This window comes from Canis lupus, chromosome 28 (genome assembly GCF_003254725.2).
Source record: "Canis lupus dingo isolate Sandy chromosome 28, ASM325472v2, whole genome shotgun sequence".
In the NCBI taxonomy this organism is placed as follows: domain Eukaryota; kingdom Metazoa; phylum Chordata; class Mammalia; order Carnivora; family Canidae; genus Canis; species Canis lupus.
This window is the reverse complement of record NC_064270.1, coordinates 12,676,771-12,689,955: the sequence shown is the minus strand read 5'-3', so window position 1 is coordinate 12,689,955 and position 13,185 is coordinate 12,676,771. Positions and strand designations below refer to the sequence as shown.

Genomic DNA, 13,185 nt, shown 5'->3' with positions numbered 1-13,185 from the left:
AGGGATTCCTGGGTGGCGCAGCGGTTTAGCGCCTGCCTTTGGCCCAGGGCATGATCCTGGAGACCCGGGATCGAATCCCACGTCAGGCTTCCGGTGCATGGAGCCTGCTTCTCCCTCTGCCTGTGTCTCTGCCCCTCTCTCTCTCTCTCTGTGTGACTATCATTAAAAAAAAAAAAAAAAAAAAAAAAAAAAGCAATTCCAATCATAATCATTCTTCAAAGCCTTTCCTCTGCCCTTAAGATAATACCTAACCCCCACCCCCTCAAATGACTTAATGGGCTCAGTCTGACTTACCTTTCCAGCCACACAGCTCACCACTTACTCCCTAACAGTCTTTACTCTAGCCATATTAACCTACATAGAATTTCCTAATTAGATCATGCTGTCTTCCAGTGGAAAACTGTGCTCAGGTGTGTCAAGAAAATCTCAATAAGCATTCAAAAACCTTCAAATTATGGACTTAATTCCCTGAAGCTAACAGGCTGCTTATTTATGGCCAATTGTTGACAACTATATTCATCTAAACAAATGTTCCTTCCAAAGAAGAAAAGAAAAGAAAAGAAAAGAAAAGAAAAGAAAAGAAAAGAAAAGAAAAGAAAAGAAAAGAAAAGAAAAATAGATACAAATGAATAGTGGTGCTGCAGGAGAGGAAAGGTTGGAAATACAAACTTCTTGAGAAAAGGTATCAAATTTTCCATGTCCTGGTGCTCAATAATATGCAGCACATAGTGGTTGCTCAATAAATGCTTGCTGAATGAATGAACGAATAATCAAAGTGAAGTGGAAATGAGAAAATCTGGGGCAGAACAACCCAGAAATATTAAGGGAAGTGGTCATGTGTCTCAATTCTGACCAGAAAAGACTGAAGAAAAGGGCTGCTGGAGATTTCCAGGAAGGACCCTCTTCATTCTTACACAAGAGCATAAAAGGCCTCTTTCTCTCCTGCAGGAGATTAGTGTGGATGCAGGTAGCCCTAGTTGCTACTGGCTGCTATATTGCAACCTCTCAGTAAGCTGACACTGTACAAAACAGAGACAGAGATTCTCATCCTGATAGCCAATGTTGAACTTAATGGTCCCTTTACACCTGGACTTCTGGTTATGTGAGCCAGTAACTTTATTATTTAAGTCACTTTGACCATCGCTTGCAGCCCAAAGCCTCCTGATACTGTCTGAAGAAGCAACAAGGAGAAAGTCACTATATGACATCATTTTATTCTGTAGCCTAATCAGAAATTAACCTCAAAAAACAATAGCAAAATGAATCACTCTAATAAAAGAATACAGATCGTCTATGCAACTAGTAAGGCATTAAAACTATATTAAATAAATCAGATATATTTTCTGTAAAAAAAAAAAAAAAAGGTATTCAACTCTCACTGGATGGAATTAATAGTAGATTAGACTTTATAGAAGAAATTACTAATGCACTGGAAGGCACAGCAATATAAAATATCCAGAAAGAAACACAGAAAGAAAAAAAAAAGACTGGAAAAAAAATGAATAAGTTGTGAGAAAACTTTACGTGGTTTAATATATTTGTGACTGGAGACACTGAAGGAGAAGTGAAAGAAGATAAAAATATTTGAAGAAATAATGGTCAAAAATTTTCTGAATTTGATTAAAAAGTATAAATCCATAGATTCAAGAATCAACAAATCACAAGCAAAAGACTCATGAAGAAAACTATACCAAGGCACATTATAATCAAATTGCTTAAAACCAGTGTAAAGTGTAAAAGGCAGCCAGAGGAAAGACACATGCTATACAGAGAAGATTTAAAAATTACAGTAGACTTCGCCTCAGCAAAAATGCAATTCAGAAGACAGTGAAGCATCATTTCTAGAGTACTAGAAGAAAAAAAAAATCAACCTAGAGCTCCATACCCAATGAATATTTTCAAAGGAAAGCAAAATGACGTTTTTGGTCATTACAGTTGAAAGAATTCACCAACCACAAACTCACACTACCAGTAATGTTAAAGGAAGTCCTTTAGGCAAAATGAACATTATACCAAATGGAAATCTGAACTATAGTACAAAGGAATGAAAAGGCCCAGAAATGGTAAATATACCAAACTTTCTTTCTTATTTTTTAAATCTCTTTGAAAGACAAATGTTTAAAGCAAAAATAACAACTATATATGGTGGAGTTTATATATAAGTAGAAGGAAAACATATAATAACAATAGTACAAAGGCCCAGGGAAAGAGGTAAAGAGGCACACAGGAAGAGGAATTATATTACTTAAAGGTAGACTATGATCAGTTAAAGATGTATACTATAAACCTTAAACCCTAAAGCAACCACTAAAAAAAGAAAGAGAAAAAAATTTTAAAACCCAGAGTTATATCTACTAAACCAACAAGAGATGAAATGGAATATTAAAAATGTACTCAATTCAAAGGAAGGGAGAGAAAGAGGAAAAGCAAACAATGAACAGATGTGACAAGCAAAAAACAAATAGCAAAACAGATTTAAAACCAAGCATAATCAATAATCACATGAAATGTAAATGGCCTGAACACTTCAAATTAAAGGCAGACATCATCAGACTGGATAAAAAGCAGTTACTTATAAAAAGACTGGATATAAAAAATAAAGACATAAAGGCTAAAATTATAAGGATAAGAAAACATTTATAATGATAACACTAATCAAAAGAAAGCTGAAGAAAATATATTAATATCAGACTAGATTTCAGAGCAAAGAATGAAGGATAAAAAGTGTCATTTAATAATGATAAAAGGGTTAAATCATCAAGAATACATAACAATGCTAAACATTTATGCATCCAATAAATCAGCCTACCAAACAAGAATATAAAAAGATGGCTTTCATGGTTAAAATGCACCAACAGCATTCCTAAATCAAAAGTGAACATTGCCAAAATAGGGCTTAAGATCTTTATGTAATAAGTGGCTTGCAATTTTACTAATAAAAGTGCAGTGTTCCTTAAAAGGGTCAAAGGTAGTAGTGTGTTAAATGTCAAAATATTTATGACTTAAATGCCAAGTCTGATTAAAGTGATCTAAAGCTTACTCACCTTTCATATTGCCTATCTCGTGGTAATGAAGCACCCCAATGTCGAAAGTCCATTATTAACATAAGTAATAGGAGACAGGATACGAAGAAGAGTCCTAGGAATGCCACCCGCTGACGGGGAAATGGGCTTACTGTTGGCACAGTGAAGTACCAGGAGGCTGGGCAGAGGTAGGAAAAACTGATCCTGAAATGAGACAAACATTATTAGTAAGAAAAATCTCTACAGATTAGTAGAAAAATCTCCTAATAAAGGCAAACATTTATGTCACCAGAAGTCTACAAATGTTGTTTTAGTCCCAAATTTTAGAAAAGAACCTATATGGTTCATGAAAATAAATCAGAAAAGCCTTATCTGCTCTTTTCCCAATGTCTGCACTTTGGGGTGTAATTCAAAGAATTAATCTCAGTTTACGAAAAGATCACCAGTCTCCCTAGTCAACCTCCTATCATTGAAGAATCAGAGCAACTACAACATTCCCACCAGGAATGATGTCAAAAAACTGGATAGTGAGAGTATTTATTCAACTAATTAAAAAAAATATATTTTAGTAGGTACTATATGCACCTGGTAAGGGAAAAAAAAAAAGTTTAAAAGGACATATAGTGGACAATGAGTCTTTTGCCTTAACCCACCATTTCCCATTCAAAGGCAACCACTGGTACCCAGTTTCTACATATTTACCCAGGGATATTCTGTTGACACAAACATAAATGTATACCATATATGACAACATACATGTGCTTATGTCCATTCCTCTGGTTTTATACAGTACCTACTGTTTTGCATCTCTCCCCACTTACTCTATTTGACAACTGTTCATTTGGTACCTGTAGAGTCACATTAATCTTTTCTGAAAGTTTCAGACCATCACAATGTGTAGATACACATATTCAACTATGAAGTTCACTTTCCATATTCATTCAAAAGCACCTCAGCCTATTTTCAAAGTTCATTTAAAAAAAAAAAAAATCTTTGTTCAACCTCCTCGAAAAGCAGGTGGCTTCACTCAAATGGAAATCTGAAAACAACATTACATTTTAGCACTTTTCCAATCTGAGCAAGCACTCACTCCACCACCCTGGGGTTATGAGCCAGAAACTATAGTTCTGTCTGCCTTCCGGGGGGGGGGGGGGGGGGGGGGGAATGTCACTTTGATTGTCTTTGCATCCATTCGACAAAGCTGCAAAGTCCAGAAGCAGCACCAGGGCAAACCTCACTTGTCAAAACCTCCCGGGGCTCCTCCACCTACCTCACCCCCAACTGAGCCCCTAGCTGAGGAGAAAATGTGCAGCCTTACCTAGCCATGGGATCCCTTCAGTGGTCTCAGTGCCTGTCACCTCCTTTTCTTTTTGCCCTGAGAAACTGGTCTCCTTGTCTCAGGCATCTCCTAAGTCTGCAGCCTGTTAAGAGTTCGTGGGGTTTCAGGCTTCCCTCCAGCAGTGCCCCCAGGAGACCTGCGAGGGAAGGCCAGGGCGCCCACCCACTCCAGAAGTGTGCGCTCTCGCTCCCAGGGCCCGGCTGACGCTAAGCCAGCTCGGCGGAACCGGGCGTCCGCGAGGCACTGGCGCTCCCCAGGTGGCGGGGTGGGGGTTCCCACTTCCCCTCCCCGCCTTTCCCAGTCCCGCGGCCCTCCTGCGCTCGCACTCACAGGTCCAGCGGCCCGCAGGCTCCCTCCGCGACGTTCTGCTGCGTCCAGAGCGGTTCTCCGCCGCCTCCAGCCCAGCCGGAAAGAGGCCCGGGCGGGCGGCGGCGCCACGTCCCCAAGGAAACCACAGGGAGCCAATGACTGACAGGAGGCCCGCAGAGAGGGGCCCGCCCTCCGCCCCGCCCGGGCCGCCGGCGAACTAGCGCCGTCGGCCTCACGTCCGTTCTCCAGAGTGGCCAATCCCCAACAGCGCTCGGCCCCTAATGCCCGCCCCGGGACCGCGAACGCGTCCAATCCGGAAGGGCGTCGTGCCGTAGCTCCGCCCGCGCGGGCCGGCTGGGGCGCTCAGGTGAGCGGGGCCAGAGATGGCGGGCGCAGCCTCTCCGCGGGTGCCTCCGCCGGCTGCTGAGCTACTCTGCCGCTTCCAGGACTAAGCGGCCCCGGTGCGTGGGTCTTGGAGTGGCCGCGGAGAAGTGCGTCTCTTGCCCACGACCTGTCGGAGGAGGTACTGAGCCTCCTGGAGCCTCCCAGACTTACTACGCCCCGGCTTCCTTGTCTTGTCCTGTTAGAGAAACATCAATGGGGGACAGTATGTTTATACCGAAGCGCTTACATCTATCTATTCGTGCAGCACTCATTGATTGACTTGCCTACTGTGTGCCAGACCTGAGCCGCTGTGTCCCTGCCCTCCGGGACCTTACAGTAATACGTACAAAGGTAGTGTTTCCGTAATGTTTTTCTTCGTTGCTTACACCAGCCGTTTCTCTCATTTCCAGGAGGGAGCCATGTGGACAGGATAAAGTCCAGATCCTTACGAACGTGGCGTATACGTGGCGGTCCAGGACCCGCCCTTGCAGCATCTTCTGCTGCTCCGGATCTCCCTTGCTAGGCTTCAACCGCGCACGTCTGTGGTTTCTGCACTCTTAGGCTTTGTGCATCCCGCCTCCTCTACCCTTCCATCTGCCTTGAATATCCTTCCTGGCCTCTTAACCAAGCCAACTCATTCATACTCATTCCTTACCACTTAGCTTAAAGGTCAGCTCCCCTAAAAGCCTTACTTGACGGGATCCCTGGGTGGCTCGGCGGTTTGGCGCCTGCCTTTGGCCCAGGGCGCGATCCTGGAGCCCCGCGTCGGGCTCCCTGCATGGAGCCTGCTTCTCCCTCTACCTGTGTCTCTGTCTCTCTCTCTCTATCATGAATAAATAAATAAATAAATCTTAAAAAAAACAAAACCTTATTTGACCTACAACCCCGTCATGTGTGCCTATTCTTTCACTTACCATATTGAATTACAATTTATGTGTTTGTCCCAGTCAACAGGAGGGCAGGGACTATCTGCCTCCACTGTCTGGCACATACAGTGCAGCTAATATATGGTAAATAAGTGAATGAATGTGGAAATAAATGAAGAACACCCAAATGAGATCAAAAGAGGCTGTTACACCTGCTATAAAAAGGCAGTCAACCACTTACATCTGGCAGAGACCTAAAGACTGTTAGTGGAGTGGGAAAGCTTAACTTTGGTGGGGGAAAAAAAGGGCGTGAGGCTTCGTGCTCTGATTTGAGAGTATTAGCATAGGGAAGCTGGCAGCGGGCTTACGAGGAGCAGGGCATCTTATGTGATTGTTTGTAGGGAGCATATTTGGCTTTCTCTGGTTGGTCCTGAGTTAGAAGGCGAGGAAGCTGATAGTCAGTGACCAGTAGTGAGAGCTCTGGGCTGATTGCTGTAGAGGTTATGGGCCACATAACCTAATGTGCTAATCATCATGACATTATCCATTTTACATGTTCAGGCTCTCCCGACTATTGTTTTTTTTCCCCTCCATTCTCCTCCCAACCTTGATGGGCTTCCTAACTTGCCTTTCTTCTTTGATTCTCCGTGCTCTTTTTTTCTTTGTCCTTCAACCCCTACTCTGCTTCAGGTGTTATATTTTATTTGGGCCCTCCAAAATCACACTGGGTAGGATAATTGCATAAACTTAGGATTAACTACAAAATTATACAAATAACAGGTATTTTTATTCCAGAGCCCAGTTCAGGTAGTCATGGGAAAAACTCAACAGATGTTTTGGAATACATATATTTTTGAATTCTTGAGGTTGCCTGCCAACTGTGCAGTTCTGTCTAACCTATGTATATTTCAGACTCCTGTGGTCCACTAAAGGGATGTTTTTGAGTGGAAATAGAATTCCTATTTATGTTTTAAAGAGTCCTTAATTCATATGATTTATGAACTATATTAACAGAGCTTGAAGGTGCACTGAGACATCTTCTAGCTTAATTTTCATAACTACTTTTATAAAACAGAAAAGAAACCCATTTTAGTCCCAACACCTCATTGTACTTTCTTGGTCCGCTGCATTTGGATGATACTTCCTTCAATAAGTCCATACACATTCAGGAATTTGTAAAGCATGATTCTTTACAAAAGTCTGCAATGCTTATCTGATTAACAGCTCACAGGGCTGAGTTCTGAGGTTTCCAGTCAGGAGGCCAAAAAAAAGTAGGTTGAGATCATTTCCTCATCTCATCTGCTGTAACTCTCAACATGTTGAAACAAATTACAGAAATCCGGATTTCAAAACCGGTCTTTAACTGCTTTTCAAAGCCTTGTCTACAGTTACGTTTACAATTTTCTCAAGAAGTCCTTGACTCTACCCAGCTCTGAGCAAGATGGGCCATACCAGCCTTACACTCAGTATCAGTTGTCTGTATCCCTTTATTTCTCCTCAGTTCTCCGTCATTCCATATTCCATCCTGCCTTAACCTCTAAAGGAGTTGAAGTACTGTGGTCTTCACTCTCCTTTCCAAGTTTACTCATCTCTCTTTGTGCGCCTTATAGGTACCTCCTTGTCCATGACAACTCATTGTCTGGCCACTCTCACTTTATCCACCAAAACCTCCTCCATTCATATTCCCAACCTTGATCAACTGCCCTGTGATTCACCCAAGCAGAAATTTACAAGTCATTTTAGAATCTCTTCTACTTCCTTTCTGCTGTAGGGGAGCAAAATTTGCCACCCCAAAATGGGTCTCTTTTGCATGTTGATTATTTTAGGCTGATTATTCTTAACAAACAGAAGACTCGGAAAGAACCTTTCAAAATCCCCTCCTAAGTGCCTACAAGAATTTGGATAGAGGACCTGCTCCAGGAAGGGAGCTATCTCCACAAAAAAAACTACAGTATAATGTGAATTAGGTATGGCAGACAGGGAGGAACTTAGGAAAATCTGTTTATTAAAATTTATTATTAAATAATTTATTTATTTAATAATAAATTTATTTTTTATTAAAAATTATTAAAATTCCTCTCCGATTCCCATTTTTTTCTGTTTGGCTCAGCAAACATTTGTTTACCAACATTTACCTTTTTTTCATCTTCCTGTGAATTGTCCTCCTTCCCTTTAAAGTCCCAGCTCAGAATGGGATATAAGCCTCAATTGCCTGACTACCTGTAGGCCTTACAGTCACATGGGACTCCCATCTGTATGTAATTAAATTTGATTTTCTCCTATTAATCTGTCTCATGTCAATTTAATTCTTAGATCAGCCAAATCTTGAGGGGCATAGAAAATATTTTCCTGGGGCAGCCCAGGTGGCTCAGCGGTTTAGCGCCACCTTCGGCCCAGGGCCTGATCCTGGAGACCCGGGATCGAGTCCCATGTCAGGCTCCCTGCATGGAACCTGCTTCTCCCTCTGCCTATGTCCCTGCCTCTCACTCTCTGTGTCTCTCATGAATAAATAAATAAAAATTAAAAAAAAATTTCCTCCCCAACACCTGTTTCATCCAGTTAGTGACTAGTTCTTAATTCAAGATTCTAAAATCCTTTCCGAAATCTTCTGACGAAGCCTTCCAGCTGGTGACCCTACCTCCATACTCATGCCCCTTTTTAGTGCCATTCCATTCTGATATAGTGAAATATAATCATGCTAATTCCTGTTTTAACATCCTGTGGTTCTCCCCACACACACAAAGGGATATACTCCAGATTCCTTTGTTTGGTATGGCAGACTGCCGACTGCCTACCCAAAAAGCCAGCAATCTCTCTCCCACCTCATTAACAGAATCCCAATTTAATTCTTGTAACCACACTGCTATGCTTGGCCATATGCTTAAAGAGTACTAGGCTCCCACCCCAGCCTCGGAGTAAACTGTGATTGGTTTAAGTCAATCATGATGTCCCACTCCCTAACTAAATATTGAGCCTGGGCATATGATGCAACTCTAGCCAATTATACTGAAGGGAAGCTCGCTGTTGGGAGGAACAGGAGGAAGAGGGAAACATTTCTGGGAGAGGTCTTCTCCAACTTAAAAAGAGTATAAAAAGTTTACATAATGAGAGAAGAAGAAGCCCCTTCTCTTCCTCCAGAAGTAATCTTAAGGATATGCTTAAGTATAAGCAACCTGGAGCTGCTGTAGCCATCTTACAACCATAGGGTTGGGGAATCAGGGTGTAGGTTTGGGGCGAAGCCTGGGAATAACAGAATTGAAATACGGAAAAATCCTGGGTCCTTAATAACATCATTGCTAACTTAACCAACCCAGGAGCAGCTGTACCTATGGACTTACTATTTGAAATACCAAATTCATTTTTTCTCTCATTTTTTTAGTCAGTTGAATCAGGTAGTTCTGTCACCTGTACTCTCCTAACTGATACATGTGGCTTCCAGTGCCTGATATAATCTAGCCCCCAACATCCTCTGAGCTCCCCAACAGGTATTCTCACCCACAACCCTGACATATTTACAGTTCTCAAAATTAGGCCCTGATCTTACCTCTGAGCCTTTGTACTTGCTATTACTTCCGTATACGTGATATTCTTTCACTTTACCAAATGAACTCCTGCTTGTCCTTCAAAACTCATCTCACATGTCACCTGTGAGCTCTCCTCATCTGGCTAGGTGCTTTTCCTGTGCTCTTGTAGCACTTTGGTCATGTATGCTCCTATTAAGGCAAGAATAAGTGAAAAGCTGACAGCTTTGTGATGGACCTGGTACCAGTCGGCCTGGTAGGAAGACAGAGTCACTAGGTTTTGGACCTTAATGGGTATGTTGGTCAGGGACAGTAAGATCCCTGAGCTTAGCCTACGTGGAAGAGAAGAAGATGAAGAAGATTCTGAGTGCTCTGCATAATAAAATACAGGATTTTGAGCATTCCTTCTAAAGACTAGGTTTGGGAAGCCCTGGTAAGACAAAAAGAAAAAGACATGAAGGAAAAGAGGAACCTTGCTGGTAGATGAGACTAAAGAGAACCACCCATGGGAGAGTTCCTGCATTATTTTTCTACAGTTGCTTCACAAGTTGCACCAAAACTTGGCAGCTTAAAACAAGAATAAGCATTATTACCTCTCAGTTTCCATAGGTAAGGAATTTGAGCTGCTCTGCTCAGGGTCTCTCATTAGGTCGCAGTAAAGATGTTGGCTGGGGTCATTTGACATCTTTCTTACCTGGAGCTAAAGGATATACTTCTAAAATGGCATGCTTACATGCCTAGCAAGTGGGTACTGGCTGTCGGTGGGAGGCCAAAGTTCCTTTTCACATCATGGACTCTCCAGGGATGCTTGAGTGTCTTCATGGTATGGCAACTGCCTTCTCCCAGAGCCAGCTGAGAACAAGCACCAGGTGAAAACTGTCCCTTTTATTACCCAGCCTCAGAAGTCACATATGTTCACTTCTGCTACATATTATTTGTTAAAAGCCAGTCACTAACTCCTAGCCCATTTTCAAGGGAAGGGCAATTGGGCTCCACCTTTGGAAGGGAGAAGTATCAATTTGCAGATATATTTTTAAATCATGGTCAGGAAAATTTCAGGTAATAGTATGAGAGTTCAGTTTTGAGTTCTGTGCTATGTTATAGTCCTCTCCATAACTCAATACCTTCAGTAAAAGTCTGAAAAGACTATAGACATGTGTGGGAGTACTTTGAGGAATTAATAGCGACTTTAACAGGTGGGATGATTGAAAATTTGACAAAGGCAGAAAATCAATGGGTTGGGTCTTTCAGAGAAGTGGAAGGCTACTCTTCAGAGATACCAGCAGGAGAGGTGGGGTGCAGTGTGGCAACCTCTAAAATGCCCACAATACTTAGGTTGTAGGCATGGGAGAAGGCTATTGATCCCCAACTCTTAGTATCCATTCCAATTTGGATAATGGCACCTTCCCCATGTGTAGCCATGTGCATTTGAGGATTCTGACTCCACCACTGGCTCTAGGAGTGGGACATGCAAAATTGGGCCATCCCTTAGCCACAGTTGTTTTTTCAGGGGTGGGCATATAGCCCAAATCCAGACAAAGACTTGTTTGCTGGGACAAGTAAAAAAAAAAATGTATTGGCTTTCTTTAGAGAATGTTTGAGAGAGCAATTCTCTCTATGCTCCTCCTTCTCCTCTCCCTTGATTCTTGATGACATGGTTGACTGAGTCAAACCAAACCTGAATTCCATTCTGTCTCTGGACATCCACTTATGTGAGCTAATAATAAGTATCTTTTACTGTTTAAGTCAATATGAAATGAGTATTATTCTTTCCATTTGTTGTATATTGAATACTTTTCATAACTAAAATGTAGGGGAAAACTATTAGATACCATTTTTCAACTATCAGGTTGGCAAAGACTAAAATGTTTGATAATATGCTAAGTTAGTAAAGGGGTAGAAAACCTTCATTCTTCCAGATGCTTATGCCCCACATCTTGGAGTTATTCTTAATCTGTCTCTTGCTCCTATTGGCACTACCTTAAAAAGGTGCCCAGAATCTACCCATCTCTCACTAACCACATTGCTACCACTCTGGTCCAAACTACTACCATTTCTTCCTGAATTATTGCATTAGCCTGCTACCTGGTCTTTCTGCTTCTACTCTTGCCCACACAGTCTGTTCTGCATTCACACTGCATTCAGTGTGATCCTTCCAAGTGTAAGCCAGGTCATCTCACTCCTCCAAACTCTCCAGTATCTTCTCATCTCAGAATGAAAGCCCTAGTCTTCACAACACAGTACAATACACACTCCTCTTATCGCTCTAACCTCATTTCTCAGTTATTCCCTTTGCTCACTTTAGCCACATGGGCCTCCTTATTGTTTCTAGAACATGATAGGCCCCTTTTTCCTTTAAGTTTTTTGTAATTTATATTCCCTTCTCCAGAGTTTTTGTACATCTCTTCTCCCAACCCAATGCCTTGCTCCCTTCAGTCCTTATTGATATATCTACTTCTCAGTGAGACCCACCCCAACTGTTCTATTTAAAATAACTAGCCTTCCAATCCATACTTCCTATGTCACCATTTTAAATACAGTATGTTTTACTTATTGGTTTATTGTCTGTCTCCCTGCAACTAGAATATAGTCTCATCAGAGCAGGAATTTGGCTCTAAAAATGAATAAGGAAGCACTTTATTACTGATACAAGAAGATCTCAAAGAAATATTGTTAAATAAATGACAGCTAAGAAAAACTCATATCACATATAAAAACTAACTTGAAATAGATCATAGTCTTAAATATAAGGGCAAAAATTGCAAATCTTATAAAAGAAAAAATAGAAAATTTTAATGACGTTAGGTTTAATGAAGTTTTCTTAGATTCAACAGCAAAAGCAAGATCCACAAAAATAACCTTAAAAATTTGATCTTCATTAAAATTAACATCTGCTCTTCAAGAGACACTGTTAAGAGAATAAAAAGATGAGCCACACACTAGGAAAGAAAATATTTGGAAATTATATATTCAATAAAGGAGTTATATCCAGAATATAAAAAGAATCCTCAAAACTGAATAATAAGAAAATAAACAACCTGGTAGACGGTGGGCCACCAGGGTTCAGTAAAGGATCTCAAGATGGCTGGATAAAAATTTGCTCTAAAAGCCACTGACTGGGTAGCTTTTGGGGAGATCGTATCCTGAAACCAGAAGGCCATTGCTAACTCCCTGAAATCCTAAAAGTATATCCTATATCTGTGCTTTAGTCTAGCAAAGCACAAGGACAGCCTTTCATAGTGTGGACCCTACTTACTACTCTCCCCCAGAATCTACCTGTTATCAGATGGGCTGACTACCAAGCCAATATGGCAAAAACCGGCTTGGTAGATGGCTTTGAGAAGTTTAATGCCCTGAAGTTTCTTGTGCCAGAGGATAAATATACTGTTCAGGTGGATGCTGAAGAAAAAAAAGATGTGAAAAGTTGTGCTGAGTTTTTGCCTCTCTCAAAGGCCAGGATTGAGGAATATGAAAAAGCTGGAGAAGGGGGATCCCTGGGTGGCTCAGCAGTTTAGCGCCTGCCTTTGGCCCAGGGCGTGATCCTGGAGTCCCGGGATCAGGTCCTGCATCGGGCTCCTTGTGTGGAGCCTGCTTCTCCCTCTGCCTGTGTCTCTGCCTCTCTCTGTGTGTCTCTCATGAATAAATAAATAAAATCTTAAAAAAAGAAGAAGAAGAAGAAGAAGAAGAAGAAGAAGAAGCTGGAGAAGATGAAGAACATAATTCCATTTGATCAGATGACCACT

General features: G+C 41.6%; 1 protein-coding gene and 1 long non-coding RNA gene across 2 annotated transcripts in view; one reads left to right on the top strand and one right to left on the bottom strand.

Moving 5' to 3' along the window:
- ENTPD7 (ectonucleoside triphosphate diphosphohydrolase 7) overlaps positions 1–4,819 on the bottom strand; it is a 39,994-nt gene extending 35,175 nt beyond the window's left edge. The window contains exons 1-3 of the mRNA XM_025466865.3: positions 4,693–4,819; positions 4,342–4,444; positions 3,045–3,227 (exon numbers count right to left, since the gene is read on the bottom strand). Of these exons, the coding sequence (XP_025322650.1) occupies positions 3,045–3,227; positions 4,342–4,349 (191 nt within the window). The 5' untranslated portion in view covers positions 4,350–4,444; positions 4,693–4,819. The remainder of the gene's footprint in view (positions 1–3,044; positions 3,228–4,341; positions 4,445–4,692) is intronic.
- A 113-nt stretch (positions 4,820–4,932) lies between these two features.
- Positions 4,933–5,938, top strand: LOC125753934 (uncharacterized). The gene is made up of 2 exons (XR_007406888.1): positions 4,933–5,194; positions 5,466–5,938. It is a non-coding gene; the product is annotated as an uncharacterized LOC125753934 (long non-coding RNA).
- Positions 5,939–13,185: the final 7,247 nt, after the last annotated feature.